Below are 19,062 nucleotides of genomic sequence, written 5' to 3'. Positions count from 1 at the left end.
GCCAGTCCATTACAAGATTGGCCCCTCCCATGTCCAAATTTCAAGCTTATTAAAATTTTGTTATACCACCAAATCAGATTTCAAGAGCTTACAATCTACTCATAATTATGACACAGTGGACAAAAAGTATCTGTCTAGGAGAACTTAAGCTGATTGGAGTATCCTAGTGGTCTTGTTCTGGGCATTTGGGACTTAAGACATATTTTTGGTCACAAATGTGGTATAAAGGTAGATGTACTAGTGGTCTGGACGATCAATGGCCTGGACGTCCAGATAGACAACTTTCAAAAAAAAATTTAGCAAGGAGTGATTAGTGATTATATCCTTTGTTTTTTTGGGGTTTTTAAAAAAATCTTTATTGATTTTCAAACTTTGTCAGTGCAATACAATTAATCGAACATAAAATACTGCATAAAACGCACTATTAATTACACAGGTAATACATAAAACAATCATTTTCTCCCACCCTCCTCCCAATTATTAATACAATAAGACATAAGATGTGATTACAATATTATAATTAAGTAATTTAAATCCTCAAAATACATTCCCTCCCCCCACCCACCCAGCTTGGATGTGTAAGGAAATCTAAGAAAAGGAAAGATACATGTCATACACGTCAAGGGTGGGTGGGAGGGCGGGTTGGCATGTATTTTTCAATTTCTCAATTTGAGTGTATTTTTTGAATATAATTGGGGGGATATATCTATTTGTCATAAATTATAATTGTAAATGTATTTAAGTACTTTTATAAAGTTATATGATTGTATTATATCCTGCACTTAATCATGGCTTTAAAATGAATAAAGAAATTAAAAAAAGAAAAAAAAATATTCTAGGTGTATTTTTTTGAGTATGGACATTTTACTACTGCATACTTTGGGCGTCTAGCGCCCTATGTCCGTATCGGACTTAGACGTTTCTTTTGATTATGCCCCTCCACGTTTGTATCTGAGATGATGGAGGTTAAGTCAGTGGATTTGAACCCTGGTTTCTCTTGTTCGCAGCCTGCTGTTCTATTGAGTTGAAAAGGATAGAGCTGCAGAAAGGCAGTTGTGCTTGGGGAGAAGAATAAAAGGATTGAGGGAGACGAGCAAAGTAACCATATTAATTCAATCAGTATAAACATAAATGCAATATTAATGTGACTGTATGGGGCTCTGGTGATGGGGGGGGGGGTATCAACTGTTGGTTTGCTTGCTTCCAGTTATGCTGATCACTATCTTGTGACTTTGCAGACACCGTTCACTTGCAAGCTTTTGCCTGAGGGAGAATCAGCTTTTTACATGTGATTCTTACAGTGGCACCTAGCGGGCAGGGCCGGCGCTAGGGGAGGGCAAACAGGGTAGCTTCCCTGAGCTCCACACTCTGGGCGTCTCTTCCCCAGCTCCCTCCCTTTCCCTCACCTTTGCGATGGCCTTTGAAGAGCAAACCTTTCCTTTTCAGAGGTGCGCCGGCGCGGCAGACACTCTCGCAAGCAGCCGGCGGCTGTCCCAAAGCTTTCCCTCTGACGCAACTTCCTGTTTCTGCCTGGGCAGCACATGGCAGAGGGAAAGCTTTGGGGCAGCCAAGAAGCAGCATTGGTACTAGCACTGAATCCTGTTCTCGGTCAACAGGAGCGGTTCGTGCTCCGTCCAGGTCTGGAACGAGCGATCAGAAACAGCAGGAAAGGCCGTACAAATCTAATGCCTTGACATTAGATTTGTTTAGTATTTCTGGCCATTTTTGTAAATTTACTAGGGGGCAGTAAATCGAATTGCAAAAAATATATTGAGGGCATAGCGCCCAACTCTCGGCGAGTGAAACCCCTTCTTCACTGTGCCCAGAGATTGGTAATTTATACTGAGTTTTAACACCCCACAAGTATTCTGAAAATTCACTCCGGTTACAAGAAACCAGGAGCCAGTAATGAGTATTATGTTTGTGGAGGGGAGCTTCACCTGTGGGATGAGAGGCCAGCAGTGTAGGAGAGGTTCACTTTGTAAGCTCATTTCTGGTCGGTTCTCTTATTCCGCTGGCTGACCTCTGGCATTTGAGCACTACTTGGCTTTTCCCCGCAGGAACAAATGAAGCATTTTCTGACTATGAGGAGAATAATGGCAGCCTTGTGCCCAGTGGAGAGGTGGGGCACTGTCAGGGCAGGATGCCGTAGGGTGGGAGGGGGGTGCAGGCCTTTCACATTCCCAGCACTTTTATGAACAGGCTCCTTGTCAGAAAGGCATATAAGGCTCATTTTCCTTTCCCAGTGATTGGGATGGTGTGGTATCTTTCCAGCAAGTCTGAGCAGTCCCTTGAAATTCCAGACACATCTCACTTGCAAGAGATATGTTTGCAAAGACTTGATCGCTAGCTCACGGAATTTATTTATCAAATTTTATTCCCGCATTATCCAAAAAATCTAAGCGAGTTACAATAAAACATTCACAGATAAAACAAGGAATAAAAATCACAATGAAAATACTGTGAATACAGAGATAAACAACCCAAGCTGTTAATGTGATCCAGTGTGGGGAGGATGTTAAAAATGTGTCCGACTAGTTTGTCTGCCTGTGTTACACTTGTAGTGATCGTAGGGAGCTCAAGATAATGTGGATGCAATTTGTAAACAGCCAATATGCGGTATATAAATTTTTAAATAAATAAATAATTCACAAACTTGAGACCATTTAAGCCAGTCTTGTATTTCCACTGCATAGTTCCAAGTAGCTAGTGCTTGTTGGTCTGTCTTTTCTATTATAGTCTTAGAGGCTATGAAGGGATGGTAATTTTAAAATGACTAGCTCATAGGACCCAGGATGGGTATCTTGATACCAGGCTGCTACTGCTATGAAAGACCTATACCCAGAGGATGAGTATTGTGGCCCCCCTAAGCTCTGCAGGTTTTAAAACGTCATGGGTCTAATAATGGACCTGTCTCTGCCCTGATGCTTTTGATTTCCTGTTATTCTTGTAGTTGCAGAGGATTTTTGGTTATTAGTAGTTGCATAAAACCAAGTAATGTGAACATGTGATACTACAAGCTTCAAGTTTATTTAAAAATATATTATACACTTCTCCCTCCGTATTTGCGGTTTCAGCAATTGCGGTTTTGATTATTCGCAGTTTTTAGCTGGCTGGCTCCTCTCCACCCCCCCCCATTATGTCAGCTTGCATAGAGAAATTGCTGATTCCAAGCGTTTACAGAGAAAATCGCTGATTCCCGGCACTTTCTTCACCATGTTTTGCCTCTCCTTCAGGAACAGGCCAGGTCTCCCGCCATGCTATTCGCGGTTTCACCATATTCACAATGGTTTTTAATAGAAAATGGCGAATAACATATGAAAAAAGTTATTTGCAGTTTTTCTGTATTTGCGGGTCCTTTAATCCACTATCACAGCAAATACGGAGGGAGAAGTGTACTGTCTAATCAGGCTTCTAGGCGGTGTACATTAATTAATAAAAACAATCAAGTTAATAAAATAAACATAATTGGGTGAATAATTAACCAAACGGACAACCTTGAACAGAAGGAAAAGAGGGGTCGAACTATAAAATTATAGAGGAAGGTGACGTTGAGGGAAAGAACAAGAGGTGGGGGAAAGCCCAAGAGAAGGGATGTCGAATTGTCCTTAGAAGAACAGTTGCTGTTCAAAAGCATCTTTAAAGAGTACGGTAGTTACTACTCAAAGGCTTCTTTAAAACAAAAAGGTTTTTAATTTAGGTTTCAACTGGTTTAAATCTGTTTCCTCTCTTATGTAATTAGGTATAGCGTTCTAATTACAAAGGTTATAAAAATGGCAATGATATATTGCCAAAGAAGAACCCCCAAAACAGCTAACCCAGCCCAGAACCTACATAAGAAGAGGGGAGGGTTGGGAGAGGAGAAGAATTGCTCTCGAGTCAGAAAGGAAGCATTGGAAGCATTTGGAGTTCCTTGTGGCTTATATGCAGGCCTTGGCTGGTGGGCTGCAGACAGGGGCTCTGAATGCCAGCTGTTTAGTGAAGGGTCAGTCATGCACTAGCATCAGTCCTTCTGCAGCTTGCTGATATAGCAACTTATCCATTTTTGGAGCGGAAAGCCTAGAATTCAAGTATTAAAAAGTGGTCATATTGATTCATCTATTCCTTGAAAAACTTCATCCAGTCTACTATGATTAATGTCCTAACAGGTATCAATGGATGGGCTATTTCTGTGGTAGGCAGCTCTGTTGGTCCTCAGTAGGTTTGCCAATCAAGTTTGACTAATATATTAGTCAACACTTTCATCCTTCAGACCTTATGTTCCTAAGGTTACCAAGTTTGATCAAGAAAAAAAAAAAAGAAGCTGTGGAGCCCTGCCCCACCCCCCTACAAGCCTCATCTCTTCTTCCCCGAGTCTGGAGGGTCTATGAGCATGCCCAGATGTGATGCGATGACATCATATGGATGCGTACTTGTGTGTGATGTCATGCTCAGAGGCTCTCCAAATGCAGCCCCGAGCTTGGGGCCTTCCAAAATCCAGACATCTGGACAGTTCTCTTAAAAAGAGGACATGTCCAGGTTTTCCTGGACGTCTGGTAACCTGTGTGCTCCCCACTAGCCCAACCCACCACATATTTCTTCTCTCCTAAAAGAGAAAAAAAACTGCTGGGTCAGTTCTGGGCTTAACAGGCTCCAAACAATGGGGTAAACTAGAATAGGGATACCAGACAGGAAAACCCGGACATGTCCTCTTTTTAGAGGACTGTCCGGGCTCCTGGACAGACTTTCCAAAACCCGACATTTGTCCAGGTTTTGGACAGCCCCGACGAGCTCCAGCTGCATCTGGAGGGCCTCTGAGCAGGCACAGATGATGTCGCACATATCCGCGCTTGCTCCAAGCCCCCCAGACACAGCTGGAGCTCGTCAGGAAAGAGAGGAGGCTGTGTGGGGACAGGGCTGTGGTGGAATGTGGTGGGGCTGGAGGTAGAACAGGCCGTGGTCATGTGTCCGGGGTCATGTGGAAGAAAATATGTTAACCCTAAGCTAGGGGCCACTACAGGACCAGTGAGATTGAGCAGTTCACGGTCCCTGCACTCACTGTTGCTGTGACCCAGGAACTAAGTCCAGCAACTTCCCTGCACTTTGGGGTAGAGGTGGTTTTATTTATTTAGTTTTAGCTTACACCTTTCCAGACAAGTTACAGTGGGCATTTCTCAGTCCCTGGAGGGCTTAAAATCTAAGTTTGTACTCGCCTAATGCCTTGCCTAATGCTAAAGTGACTTGCCTAATGCCACAAGGAATGTCCTGGTTCACATCCTACTAGGCTGTTCCTCCACTCCGTAGGGAGAAAGACATGTTAGCAAGGGGGGGGGAGGGGGAAGGGGAGGAGGTGTCTGCTACTCAATGGACATAGGGTCAATAGATAATCCAAGCTCAAATAAAAATGGGACTTCCAATAACAAATAAAAGGCGTTTAGTCATATATGAGAGAAAAAAGGATCTCGGAAACCTGCTCACAAACTGATGAAATACTAAAAGATTTAAGTCATGGATCCTGCGAAAAACCTCTCATTATCAAAACACCCTGTTTTGTGTATATTAATAATTTTTTAAAGTAATTTTTCAATAATTTAAAAAAACTTGTGTAACTATCTTCAGACACTGTTATACATTAATTAATTCCTTTTGTGTATAGTGAGGGAGAAAGACATGTTAGCATGGAGAAAGGGGTAGGGGATGGGAGGAGGAGGTGTCTTCTGCTCATTGGGCAGAGGGTCAATAGATAATCACCAATCATATTGCTGGTTTAAAGGTCCAGCCAGCTGCTAACAGCCCTTAATAAGAGTTGGTTGCACTGCCCAAATAAAATCCTGGAGAAAGCTCTGCTTTTAATAGTTCATGCCCTGGAGCAGTAAAGAATCCCGTGTTGCCCTTCCTGTCTCTTGGCTTCTCCTCGCCCTTCTTTTCCTAAGCCTGCCCTAGAGGAAGTGTGTCTCAGGCTATTTTAGCATCCTGAAGTTAGAATGATTTAAGACAAGCCAAGCTAAGGATTTCATCCAAACCCCCTTGGTAATCAGCGCAGTCCTGGCTGCTGTCTCAGCTCAGTCTTACAGGTGTGATGTGGGCAGAGTGTGAGAAAATGGTACTTTCTGATCAGGGAGGAGGAAGGTGAGATCGGCATTAAACACATGGAATGGCATCTTCAAGTCCTGAAATTCCTGCAGACTGATGGCCTTTGGAACTAGAATATTTTTAAGCTCTCCTTCAAAGGTCTTATTTATCTTTCCAGAGAGTCACTTGCTGGGATTATCCTTCTATTTGTGGTTGTGTCCTGCTCTATATTACTCCTGGTGGCAATGTGCAGCCCTGATGCCGTTGGAGCCAACTCTGGCCTAGATGCACTAAGCACTCCAATCATGTACCGATGGTTGCTAAACCATTTTGACTGCTTTAGCAACTGACCGAATTTGCTGACTCGATGTTCAAAATGGCTCATTGCATGGTTTTCCGTGTGTTCGTACATTCTCCGACTTTGGCATGCAAATGACCTCATTACTATTAAAATGAGGTAATTAATATTCAAATGAGCCATCCAATCGATGGCCTAACATAGCAAAGGCATGCACCATTTTCACAGTTCTTTCCACATATTCAAGTGGATTAACACAATAGTAATATTACTTTATCTAGACTTTTTCTAGAAAGCTCTAGGTTTTTGGAAAAAGGTATGAATGTGTCCTTTTGTTACTAGTTATTGAGGATTACTTAAGAACAGCCATATTGGGTCATACCATCTAGCCCATTTTTCTGTTTCCAGCAGTGGCCAATCTAGGTCACAGTATCTGGCAGAAGCCCAAATAGTAGCAACATTAGCGATTTGATGTCATTAAATCCATAGGCAGATGCACAAGTTGGGAATGTATATCAGGGATCATATAATACATGTATGCAGAGAGGATGCTTTGGGCTTAAGATGCAGCGGGTACAGTATAGGGATACATTCTGGACGTAGATCTGGGGGCAGATGGAAAGACATGAAAAGATAACCACAGTTGCTCGTTTCTTTTGTTTAATTCACATCACCTCCAAGATTACCGAGAAGCTTTGCTTAAGTGAAATCTGTATTGAAGAAAACCCAGGTAGACACCAGCATACACAGATGATGTCTCTGCAGCCAGAGGCCGACTTTAGGAATGCATAACTTAAGGATAGTTGACTTGCCTATAGAGCAGGAGATCTCAACCCTGTCCTCGGGACACAAATAGCCAGCCAGGTTTTCAAGATAGATTTGCATACAATGGAAATAGTGTATCACACATGTGTTCAATGGGGGATCATGGGATTCCTGAGGATTGGCAGATTTTTTCAGGGTTAAAGTTGTTGAGCTATTCCTGAGGAATCCCATGGGTCTGACTTCTGGGTTTGTGGAATTCCTGCACAGATGGAAGAATTTGCTGTGAGTTTCTTGGGGGCGTGTAATCAAAATCTCTGGCGATACTAGAGTGAGGTTTGGAACCCATTGAGAGAGGCTATAGGAGTTCCAGAATGATGCTTAGAATTCTTATTGGTTAGAAGAGTGAACACTGCACCAAAAAAACCCAGCAGAATTCATTTCCAGGAAGTAAGTGGTAGGCTGTTGGGGGCAGGAGAAAAAAGGGCAGCAAAAAAATTTGGGGTATTGAAGGAAGTACCTATGGGTACGTGTGGGAATGTAGGAGATTAATTAGGGATGGGTGGGCATGTAAGGGATCTTAGTGGGTATGGGTTAGATTCCAGTGGGGCTGAGCAGGGATGGATGACATTTCTGTTCCTGTTCAACTCTACTGAAAACCTAACTGTCTAGGTATGCCCCAAGATCTGGGTTGAGGAACCTTTACTTTAGAGACACAACACTCCCAGGGACAGGGAAAGGAGGGTGGTGTTAGCTCAGGGGTACAATGTCATACTGTTCTGCAGAGGGGACTCCTTGCTGGCCACAGATGACCGTCCTGCTGTTTTTCTCCCTGCTGACCAGCAGATGGTGATCCTGCTGTTCGCAGTTGGTACAGATGTTGCCCCTGTCCACAGCTTGAAGACATTTGCAGAATGTTGACAGATGTGCAGCATCTTTCGGACCCTAACAGAACATGGCACCAACAGACATAGAATGGGTCTCTCTGTCTCTGTTTATCAATGTAGATTGGACTCCTATGTGTGCCTATATATATATATATATATATGTATATATATATATATATATATATATATATATATATATATATATATATATAATATGCTAAGAAATGGTGTCTGCTAATCAGTAACCTGTGTCCTTATATGGCCCCTGAGCTGCCCTGTTGATGGGCACTGAACCAGACTGCTGAGACCAGGGTTGGTTGACTGGCAGTTGCATGAGCTAACAGGAAGGCCTGTGGCGCCAACAGGAAATATTTCACTAGGTGACAGTTGGTGTCTACCTAAGGAACTATTAAAAGAGGGGGCCAAGACTTACGTATGTGTGTGCGACAGCATTTCTATATGTATGAGTGCATTCATAGTTCATGCATGTGTGTATGCAGCTTTCTTTCCGAGTCAGATGCTGACAGTAATTGTAGGCTCCGACAGCCCAGCTTCTTGCCTTTAATTAGCAGGTAATAAGAGAGAAGGACTGAGGCCAGGATAGGAGCACTGAGCACTGCCAGCTAAAGAACTAAAAGCCACTGCTTAATCATTAACAGAAACAGGCTGCGATGTTCACTCTTCTGCCTGGCTCCATTCTTTCTCCATTAAGAACATAAGAAGTTGCCTCCACTGGGTCAGACCAGAGGTCCATCGTGCCCAGCGGTCCGCTCCCGCGGCGGCCCATCAGGTCCATGACCTGTGAAGTGGTTTCTGACTATTCTTATAACCTACCTCTACTTCTATCTGTACCCCTCAATCCCCTTTTCTTTTAGGAACTTATCTAGACCCTCCTTGAACCCCTATAGCGTGCTCTGGCCTATCACAGCCTCCGGGAGCGCGTTCCATGTGTCCACCACCCTCTGAGTGAAAAAGAACTTCCTAGCATTTGTTCTAAACCTGTCCTTTTTCAATTTCTCCGAGTACCCCCTTGTACTCTGGCAACTTTAGCGTAAGACCTTGGAATTAGTGCGTACTACTGTGCTGATGACATCTTGCTCATTCATTACACTGACTATGATAATCTGACCTTCACCCTAAACATAGAAACATAGAAACTGACGGCAGATAAGGGCCACGGCCCATCCAGTCTGTTCACGCCGATGACCCTCCCCTACCTTTCTCTGTGAAGAGATCCCACGTGACGATCCCATTTTGTCTTAAAATCAGGCATGCTGCTGGCCTCAATTACCTGTAGTGGAAGACTATTCCAGCGATCAACCACCCTTTCGGTGAAGAAGTATTTCCTGGTGTCACCATGCAATTTCCCGCCCCTGATTTTCCACGGATGCCCTCTTGTTGCCGTGGGACCTTTGAAAAAGAAGATATCCTCTTCCACCTCAATACGGCCCGTGAGATATTTGAACATCTCGATCATGTCTCCCCTCTCTCTGCGTTCCTCGAGTGAGTATAGCTGCAATTTATCCAGCCATTCCTCATATGGGAGATCTTTGAGTCCTGAGACCATCCGGGTGGCCATTCGCTGGACCGACTCAAGTCTCAGCACATCTTTGCGGTAATGTGGCCTCCAGAATTGTACATAGTATTCCAGATGGGGTCTCACCATGGATCTATACAATAGCATTATGACTTCGGGCTTACGGATGACGAAACTCCTACTTATACAACCTATGATTTGTCTAGCCTTAGATGAAGCTTTCTCCACTTGATTGGCAGTCTTCATGTCTTCACTGATGATCACCCCTAAGTCTCGTTCTGCTACAGTCCTCGCTAGGATCTCACCATTAAGAGTGTAAGTCTTGCATGGATTTTGTCTGCCAAGGTGCATGACTTTGCATTTTTTGGCATTGAAACTTAGTTGCCAGGTCCTTGACCAATGCTCTAGTAGGAGTAGGTCATGCATCATACTGTCGGGCATTGAGTTTTTGTCAGGCACTGTGCTTTTGTCTGTCGTGCTCTTGCCTACTATATTGCAAAGTTTGGCGTCATCAGCGAATAACGTTATTTTACCTCGAAGCCCCTCAGCCAAGTCCCTTATGAAGATGTTGAACAGGATCGGGCCCAAGACCGAGCCCTGCGGCACTCCACTGATCACCTCCGCCGTTTCGGAGAGTGTCCCGTTCACCACCACCCTCTGAAGTCTACCCCCAAGCCAGTCCCCAACCCATGCAGTCAATGTGTCACCCAATCCTATAGAACTCATCTTGCTCAACAACCTTCTTAGATTCGGTTTCTTCTTGGCTTCAGTCGCACCAAATCTTGGTAAAATAGTGGCATGCTGGATAGCTCGCCAGGCTTGCTATCGTACCCTTGTTCCCACCCTACTCAGTTCTTCCATACAGCTTGTAGAGTCTTTTGGACACGTAGAGGCCGATATTCAATGCTATTTAGCTGGCCGGGAATGGTCCTGGCCAGCTGACTAGCATGTAGCCATCTAACCTGCAATATCTGGCTTAGAAGATTGGCCAGTGACATAGCTGGTCACCACCAATATTCAGCGGCTCACCGGTTAAGTTCGCTGGACAAATTAGAGTTACCTAAAAGGTTGGTCTTTCTTTGGCAATTGAGACTTAGCCAGCTAGCTCCTGAATATTGGCCTAGCTGACTTTGGGGCTCATTTTCAAAAGAGAGAAATGTCCATAAAATGGCGCAAAGTGGCATTTGAACGTTTTTCTCGCTAAAACATTCAAATCACTATTTTCAAAATCTGTATTTTTAGACATTTTCTAGGCTGGTTATCTCCTGCTCGTCTAAATTCCACAGGGGCACGTTGAAGACATGTTTTGGGTGGGCTTAGAGCGGGCTTAGGACTTGGAGTTTTGTAGGGATAATTGAATATTTAACAAATTGTCCAGGGCATCATATAGATATTTGGGGCTAGATTTGTTTTAAAAACGAATAATGGTCAAAACGGTGCCCAATAAGGGTCAAAAAGGTGCCCAAACTGACCAGAAGACCAATGGAGGGATTAAGGCATGAACCCTTCTTACTCCCCCAGTGGTCACCACCCCCCCTCCTACCACCCAAAGATGTTACCACCTTTTGATTGGGGCTTAAGGTGAATGAGGCAGGAAAATCCATTGGTCTCTTTTTCCCATAGAATGGGAAATTCTCTGATGAGTTTATAAATGTTCTCCCCAGGAAGCTAGGTTATATATTCTCCTAGGCCTCCATGGCTGGCATCATGTTTGTTGCAGTTTTCTAGGTCTTGCTGTTTCTGGTCAAGTAGAACTAGGGTTGCCAGATTTCCAGAATAAATAAAAAGGACACCTGGTCCCACCCCCACACAAACCTCCCTGAGCTTGGGACCACATCTGCGTATGTGCTGATGGCAACACGATGACATCACATGCATGCGTTTGACGTTGAGTCGACACTGCACATGCGCAGATGCCCTTAAGATGTGGCCCTGAGATCGGGGGCTTCCAAAACCCAGACAAATGGCCGGGTTTTGGAAAACCCTCTGGGCACCCAGATAGTCCTCTAAAAAGAGGACATGTTTGGTTTTTCCCGGATGTCTGGTAACCCTAGGTAGAACCAACGTTTAGCCATCATGCTGTGGCTTTCTTCAGGGTTTGCTGTGAAGTCTGCAGTTTTGTTTTTATATAGAGTGGTTGAGGCTTGAGGTGGAGGAGTCAGGAAAGCCCATTGGACCCATTATATATAAAGACAAACGTCAGATCTCACGGCATACCCTGAAGAAACAAAAACCAGGAGAGAAACCTGGTGCGCAGTGAGTTTCTGTACTTCTACGTTTTATTTCCTGAGTTACTTTGAATCGTCAGTTTCTTAATTATATGAGAAATTGTGATCGTGAGTTTTAAAAAGGCTCCTGAAGCAGGCCGCAATGGCCGAAACACTTGCGTGTTGAGCTACCGCGCAAGACTATGATTTGTTGAATAAAATTGCACGCCATTGTTCTCGAACCTCCACTGTTGTTTTGTTGGGTACCCTGAAGAAAGCCACAGCATGATGGCTGAAACGTTCTACCTGACCAGAAGCAGCCAGACCCGGAAAACTGCAAGAAACATGATGCCAGCTGTGGAAGCCTAGGAGAACATACATTTCAGCAAGCATTTGGGATGTCGGCCCCTGGTTCAAGCACTCTATTTTGTCCAGAATGTGTCTTGTGTGTTTGATTTTTCTTTCCTTTTTTTATTATTATTATTATTATGTTCTTGTATACCGCCATACCCAATGAGTTCTAGGCGGTTCACATCAATTAATTAAGATCCGATCTGAACACGGATTTACAACATTTTGTCGGAGTTACAAGCAATGAGGAAGGAAATGTTGGAACATTTTAGCAGAAATTTATCAGAGTTACAAGCAGCGACAAGGTTAGATTGGAAGGAAAGAGGGAGGGAGAGAGAGCCAAAGGAGCGGAGGGGGGAGGGGAAGAGAAAGGAAGGGGGAGGGCGGGAGGTGGTTTATATGATTATATGATTATGGAGTTCTTTTCCTGTTTCTAACTTAGGAGCCCTTTTACTAAAACCTAGCATGCACTAGCGGACATTAGCTTGCACTACGTGTCATGTGGCCCATAGGTATAAAATTGCGTACGCTAAATGCTGCCCATCCTAAGCAGATTGTTATCTATTTTGACTTGTTCAAATAAAGCAGAATAGAAAATGTAAATACATAAAATAAACACTGTCACTCTATACTAGGAGCTTACAGCTGGCAAATTGGCACTCCTGCTTCCCTTCCTAGAAGACTGGCAACGTGAGCTTGGTAGCGCTCGGATGAAACCCTGGCCTAGTCTTCAATGAGACTCTTGTCAGAACAGCCATATTAGCTCGTGTGTGTGGTGGGGGAAGCCAGAAGGCTTAGGGAGCAGGTGGAGAATAATAATAATAATAATAATAACTTTATTCTTATATACCGCCAACAATCTTGCGACTTCTAGGCGGTTTACAACGAAGAGAAACTGTACAGACAGCGACTTACAGAGTATAGCTGAGAACATCTGATAGTAACAACAGTGATAATAATAGCAACAGTTTATATACTGCAGGTCCGTGAAGTTCCGTGCGATTTACAATGAATTAGAAAAATTCCATAAATTGAGTGGAGCATTCATAGTTAGAGATTAGAGGTTAACAGTTTTCAAGATCAGATCTGGGTGGGATTACGAAGGGGGCTATTGTCCTGAATCGTTACCTAGGTATTTCGAGAACCTATGTTTTTAGGTGTTTCCTAAATTCACCATAGTTGTTTGTGTGTGTAATTAGTTTTTCTAAGTCTTTGCCCCATAAGGCTGCTTGATACGATAGAAGTTGTTGATGGTATCTCTTATATTTGCATCCTCTAGCCGGTGGGGAAACAAATTTCAGGTGTGTTCTTCTCTCATGTCTGTTGGTTGAGAATGAGAAGAGGTCTGTTATGTATTTAGGGGCTAGGCCAGATAATACCTTGAAGCAGAGACATCCCAGTCTCTATAAGTCACTATATGTTTGGAATCAAAAAAATGTTTGCTTTTCCGATCTCAAAGCTGTGACACAATAAGCAGAAGTGTGCGGACGCCGTTAGTCTGAGAAACTTCACCGGCCATTCCTTCCCCTGATACGACTCTGCTGTGTCAACACTTCAGACCCTGCAGTGCCTCTCCAAGCATTAGCCACGGCAGTCCCCACCCAGGGGCACACATCGCAGCTTCAGGAAATCTTTGGGTTTAGCGACCAATGTCCTCTCCAAGTTTATTTTAGGAGAAAGGAAGCTTTGTCCTTCCTGCTTGAAGAACTAAATTCAGAGCCATGGATTCCAGTGACACTGTATCTCTGCATAGGGTGACTGGTATATGCTGGTCACATTGTTTGTGGCTAATGGGAATTCCATTTGTAAGTTACACTGTCACAGAACTTCCATGGAAGCCCTGAATATGTATACCCTAGAGGAAAGGAGAGACAGGGGAGATATGATTCAGACGTTCAAATACTTGAAGGGTATTAACGTAGAACAAAATCTTTTCCAGAGAAAGGAAAATGGTAAAAACAGAGGACATAATTTGAGGTTGAGGGGTGGTAGATTCAGGGGCAATGTTAGGAAATTCTACTTTACGGAGAGGGTAGTGGATGCCTGGAATGCGCTCCCGAGAGAGGTGGTGGAGAGTAAAACTGTGACTGAGTTCAAAGAAGCGTGGGATGAACACAGAAGATTTAGAATCAGAAAATAATATTAAATATTGAACTAGGCCAGTTACTGGGCAGACTTGCACGGTCTGTGTCTGTGTATGGCCGTTTGGTGGAGGATGGGCAGGGGAGGGCTTCAATGGCTGGGAGGGTGTAGATGGGCTGGAGTAAGTCTTAACAGAGATTTTGGCAGTTGGAACCCAAGCACAGTACCGGGTAAAGCTTTGGATTCTTTCCCAGAAATAGCTAAGAAGAAAAATTAAAAAAAATAAAATAAAATAAAAAATTTAAATTGAATCAGGTTGGGCAGACTGGATGGACCATTCGGGTCTTTATCTGCCGTCATCTACTATGTTACAGTGTTGTCAGCTAGCTGCACAGCCTGGCTGGAGGGATGGTGTGCCAGTCTGTCTCTGGAGTGGGGGCATTGCACATACCAGTTGTATGGTCTTTGCCATGTGTACCAGCCATGGTGCTTCTATTTCAAGGAACTATACAGCAGCCACATTACCTATAAGATTAAAGGGACTGTATATAGCAGTCATTCTGTTTCTGGGCAGTTGCCTGGCTCTGGTTTTGGTACTTTCTGACAATTTTTCACACCTGTGTTTTGTTTGACCTGAGCAAACATGTAGGCGCCAAAACAATCTTTTCTTTACGTAGGGCGAACTCTGGGGACAGATGATATTGTGAGTGTCTGGTGCTGGACTTTGATCTATACCACAATACAAATGGCTTTCTGTGCTTGTCAGGTGAAATCTCAATAATCTAATCTCTAAATAACTTCACCCAATAGATAGCTTTCACAACTGGTTTTTATAAGTAAAAACTTATAAATCAGCTTGATTAGACTGCCCAAAGACCTCAGCGGCTACTTCTCAAAATTCAGCATTCTTTCATTTGAGATTATTTTGTAACCGGCCTCGTCATCGGTCTTTAATAAATATTTTACTATTTTCCAATTCTTCAGTGTCTTTATTAATTTAATAATTAATACTCGGCTGTCCGCTGCCATTTCTGCTTATTGGCACTGGCGTAATTTCCTCCATCAATTGACAAGTTGGGAGGCGAGGGATGTTCATGGGAAGTGGAAGGGGAGATGGCGTTATTTGAAAATTTGGGGGCCTTCTTTGGAGCAGTTGCATCCTCAAGGACGTAGTATGTTGCTTAATGAGCTCTGGTTAGTTTGCTGTAGACTTTGGAGCCTTGCTCAATGATTGGTTTCTGTTGGGTGGGGGAGGGGGGAGTTCTGGGGGGATGATCTTGGGTAGGTGCTCGAGGGTGCTGTGGGGTGGTGGGGGAGTGATAGGGAGGCGTTGTCTTCCATTGGTTGAGGGCATTACTACATACCTGCAGCTTTCCTTGGTAGTTTGTATAGGTTGGGGGGAGGCTTGGGGAGGGAAGGGTTTGGTTTATTGTAGGAACTCTTTAAAGCCTGGGGGTTACAATTGTTTTCTCCGGGTAGTTTGTAAGATCAGCGATTTAGGGAGGGGGAGATGGGGATCATTACTGCTGGAGGGGGGGAACAAAAAATGTCGATGACTGGATCTTTATAGTGATTTGTATTGTTGATGTATTCTGGTTATTTTCGCTGAATTCTGTTGAGATGCTGTTATGTGGTGTTGGTTTGTCATCAATAAAATTGTTTGAACTTAATAATTAATACTCGTCTTAAGAAAGATAAAGCGGGACTCTGACATGAATTCACGTTGCGCCATCAGCTGTCTCAAGGTGTTTCCCCTTTATAGGACATTGCCGCCATGCTTCCATTACTCTAATGAGGTCTTCGGGCAATCTAATCAAGCCGATTTGTATGTTTTTGCTTATGTCAAAGCTGACCACTAGGTGAAGTTCTTTCGAGATTGGATTTTGATCTGTGGAAGTCATGGTCAGATATGGCACATCCCCCAACCTGCCACTGAGAAAGGAAAGATCTTTCCTCAATCCCAGTTTCCAGAAAGGGGATATTCTTAAGGGATAGCTCAATCGGCCTCTGTTCGCTGAGCAGCGGCATCCCTGCTATTCCAGTACATAGCTCGGCCGATGCACCTCGCTCTCGCTCTTCCTTTTTGGTGTCTCTTCTGACAAAGACTTCTAATAGTCATTGAAAGTTTTGTAGTGGTTAGAGCACCCTGAGGTTGTGAGTTCAATTCCCATTGCAGCTCCTTGTGACTCCGGGCAAGTCCCATCTCCTTTAGTGCTGGATCCTATCCCACTGAATGGGGTTAGTAGTTTTTTTGTGAATGTTGACAGGAGATGCTGCAACATGTGATTAACATGAAGGAAGCATAGAGAAGGGGTGGGGGAGTATCCCTTGCTCAGGGCAAAATGATGCCTGGGGGAAGCATAGGATTTGCAAAGCGCTGCTGCTGTTCTTAGCATTTCTGTAAATCTTAACGAATTAATTAAAGGAAAGGGATTGAGACTTGTAATTTTTTAATTATACAACCACACTCAAAGCAGTTTTACTTGCAGGTACTTCAAACATTTTCCCTCTGTCCTGGTGGGCTCACAATCTCTTTAATGTACCTGGGGCAGTGGAGGATTAAGAGACTTACCCAGGGTCACAGGGAGCAGCGTGGGGTTTGAACCCAGAACCTCAGGGTGCTGAAGCTGTAGCTCTAACCACTGCGCCACTGTGATTCTAGGTAACTAAATTACTTGAACACTTTATGACCTGTCACAGAGGAAGTACCAGATGCACGAGGAATTATACGCTGCTATTATTGTGGGGTTTCTTAACTTTTGCCTCCTTCTTATTGTCAGGATCTTGCATTATGTGAAGGATCCACGGAGCAGTGAATGAGGTCACCATGGAGACTTTGAAAAGGAGCATGGCCGGCCCAGCCCGGAAAACGCACACCATCATCCAGGTCAGTTCACGCTGAAAGTAAAGAAAACTCGCTTGGTGATCCTTGTCAGGTATGCTGACTTCTCAGGCTTGACAGCAGGGCTGAGGGTAGAGGTGTTAACTTGAGGGAGAAAAGAGATGAGACACTATATATTGTGAGAAATCCTTTTCTAAATCCCTTAGTAATGACACAGACAGAGATGACACCCAGGCATACTGTGGAACTCGGTTTCTCATGATATACTGATAGGTTGCTGGTGTATGTTGTCATCACATTATCTGCCAATATGTTAGAGACCTCAGAAGTATACATACGAGGGGGTACTGAATAGTTCTCGGCCCAGCCAAGTAGACAGTGACGTAGATATGGTTCAATCAATGATCTGAAACAATGTCAAAACACAGAATTTTGTTTCTGCAAATCGGCACTTAACGAAATAAGATAACACTCTTTTCAGCTACAGTGGCCAAATAACGCTCAGAATTTAGGAAGTTGGTTGGTTGGGCTGAGAACTTATCAGCACCCCCTTGTATGTACTATAATAAAAGTGAGCCAAGTATAGGACAATCAAGCCTTTGTGACATCACTGATGAGGTTGGCTGTTATTGGTGGAATGAGGCGTTATGACATCACAATCTCAGCTCTGGAGTGTTGCTAGGAGAGGGTGCGGAAAAGTTCCCAGCCCAACCAAGAAGAGAATGACGTGGATATGGTTCAATCAATGATCTGAAACGGTGTCAGGTCAAAAGCGCGCCGGGACAAAGGCGCGCCCAGACAATTGAGCGCAGCGCGGAGGCGCGTGCCGCTCAAAATTAATGTTTTTAGGGCTCTGACGGGGGGGGGGGCGTGGGGGTGTGTGTGGGGGGGGCGTGGGGGGGAACCCACCCACACTTTACTTAATAGGCATCGTGCCGCGTTGTGGGGGCGTTGTGGGGGGTTGTAACCCCCCACATTTTACTGAAAACTTCACTTTTTCCCTGTTTTTAGGGAAAAAGTTAAGTTTACAGTAAAATGTGGAGGGTTACAACCCTCCAAACCCTCCATAATGCCGGCGCAATGTCTATTAAGTAAAGTGGGGGGGTTCCCCAACAAAACCCCCCGTCGGAGCCCCTAAAAACAGTAATTTTGAGCGGTGTGCGCCTCCGTGCTGCGCTCAATTGTCTGGGCGCGCCTTTGTCTTTCGCGCCATTGTCTATGAACCATCTGAAACAATGTCAAAACAGAGAATTTTGTTTCTGCAAATCGGCACTTAATGAAATAAGATAAAACTCTTTTCAGTTACAGTGGCAAAATAACGCTCAGAATGTAGGAAGTTGGTTGGGCTGAGAACTTTTCAGCACCCCCTTGTACACATGGGGGCAAGTCTTTCAATTTAGGTACCCAAAATCTGTGTGCCAAGAGAGGCTGTATTCTACAACTGAATCGGGGTGCCGTAATGCCAACTAAAGGGGGAGAATTCATCAACAGGTTCTAAGACAACCATTATATTCCTATTGGCATCATGGCATTAAGGCCCTCTGTTACTAAGATGCGCTAATCAATTTAGCGCATGCTAAATGCTAACAAGTGCATGTTAGTCTATGGACGCATTAGCGTTTAGCGTGCGCTAATTCGATTAGCGCACCTTAGTGAAAGAGGGAGTTAGTGTGCCCTAATCATTAGCATGCACTAAATCGCTTGGTGCCCATTGATGAATTCCCCCCTTAGTTGGCATTTGGGCACCCAACACATGTACCATATAAAAAGGCAGATGTAAATGTTGGCACCTAGGCGCACAAGTTACAGATTCTATAGGTTGGCACTTAAGTGTGTGGCTTGCGGCATTTTCAGTTAAACACTGAGGCACGGATTCTGTAAACGGCACCTAAATCAGCCAGCGCCTCGATAAATGGCACCAGTCGCGTGTCAGTCATGCTTAGGCGCCGCATACAGAATTGCGCTTAGCGGCGCCTATGTAAAAACGTAGGTGCCGGAAATGTAGGTGAGGGTTTTAAAGGCCTACATTTTAGGCGCCTAAGTTT

The 19,062-nt window shown here is 44.1% G+C and overlaps 1 protein-coding gene across 11 annotated transcripts in view; it reads left to right on the top strand.

The window, feature by feature from the left end:
• Positions 1-19,062, top strand: part of PHLDB1 (pleckstrin homology like domain family B member 1) — a 142,625-nt gene that overhangs the window by 19,370 nt on the left and 104,193 nt on the right. For all 11 annotated transcript variants that reach the window (XM_033917615.1, XM_033917616.1, XM_033917619.1 and 8 more), the window contains exon 2: positions 16,956-17,062. In XM_033917615.1, coding sequence (XP_033773506.1) covers positions 17,003-17,062 — 60 coding nt within the window. In that variant the 5' untranslated portion in view covers positions 16,956-17,002. The remainder of the gene's footprint in view (positions 1-16,955; positions 17,063-19,062) is intronic.

This window comes from Geotrypetes seraphini, chromosome 13 (genome assembly GCF_902459505.1).
Source record: "Geotrypetes seraphini chromosome 13, aGeoSer1.1, whole genome shotgun sequence".
In the NCBI taxonomy this organism is placed as follows: domain Eukaryota; kingdom Metazoa; phylum Chordata; class Amphibia; order Gymnophiona; family Dermophiidae; genus Geotrypetes; species Geotrypetes seraphini.
The sequence above is the reverse complement of the archived record's forward strand: the minus strand, read 5'-3'. Positions and strand labels throughout refer to the sequence as shown.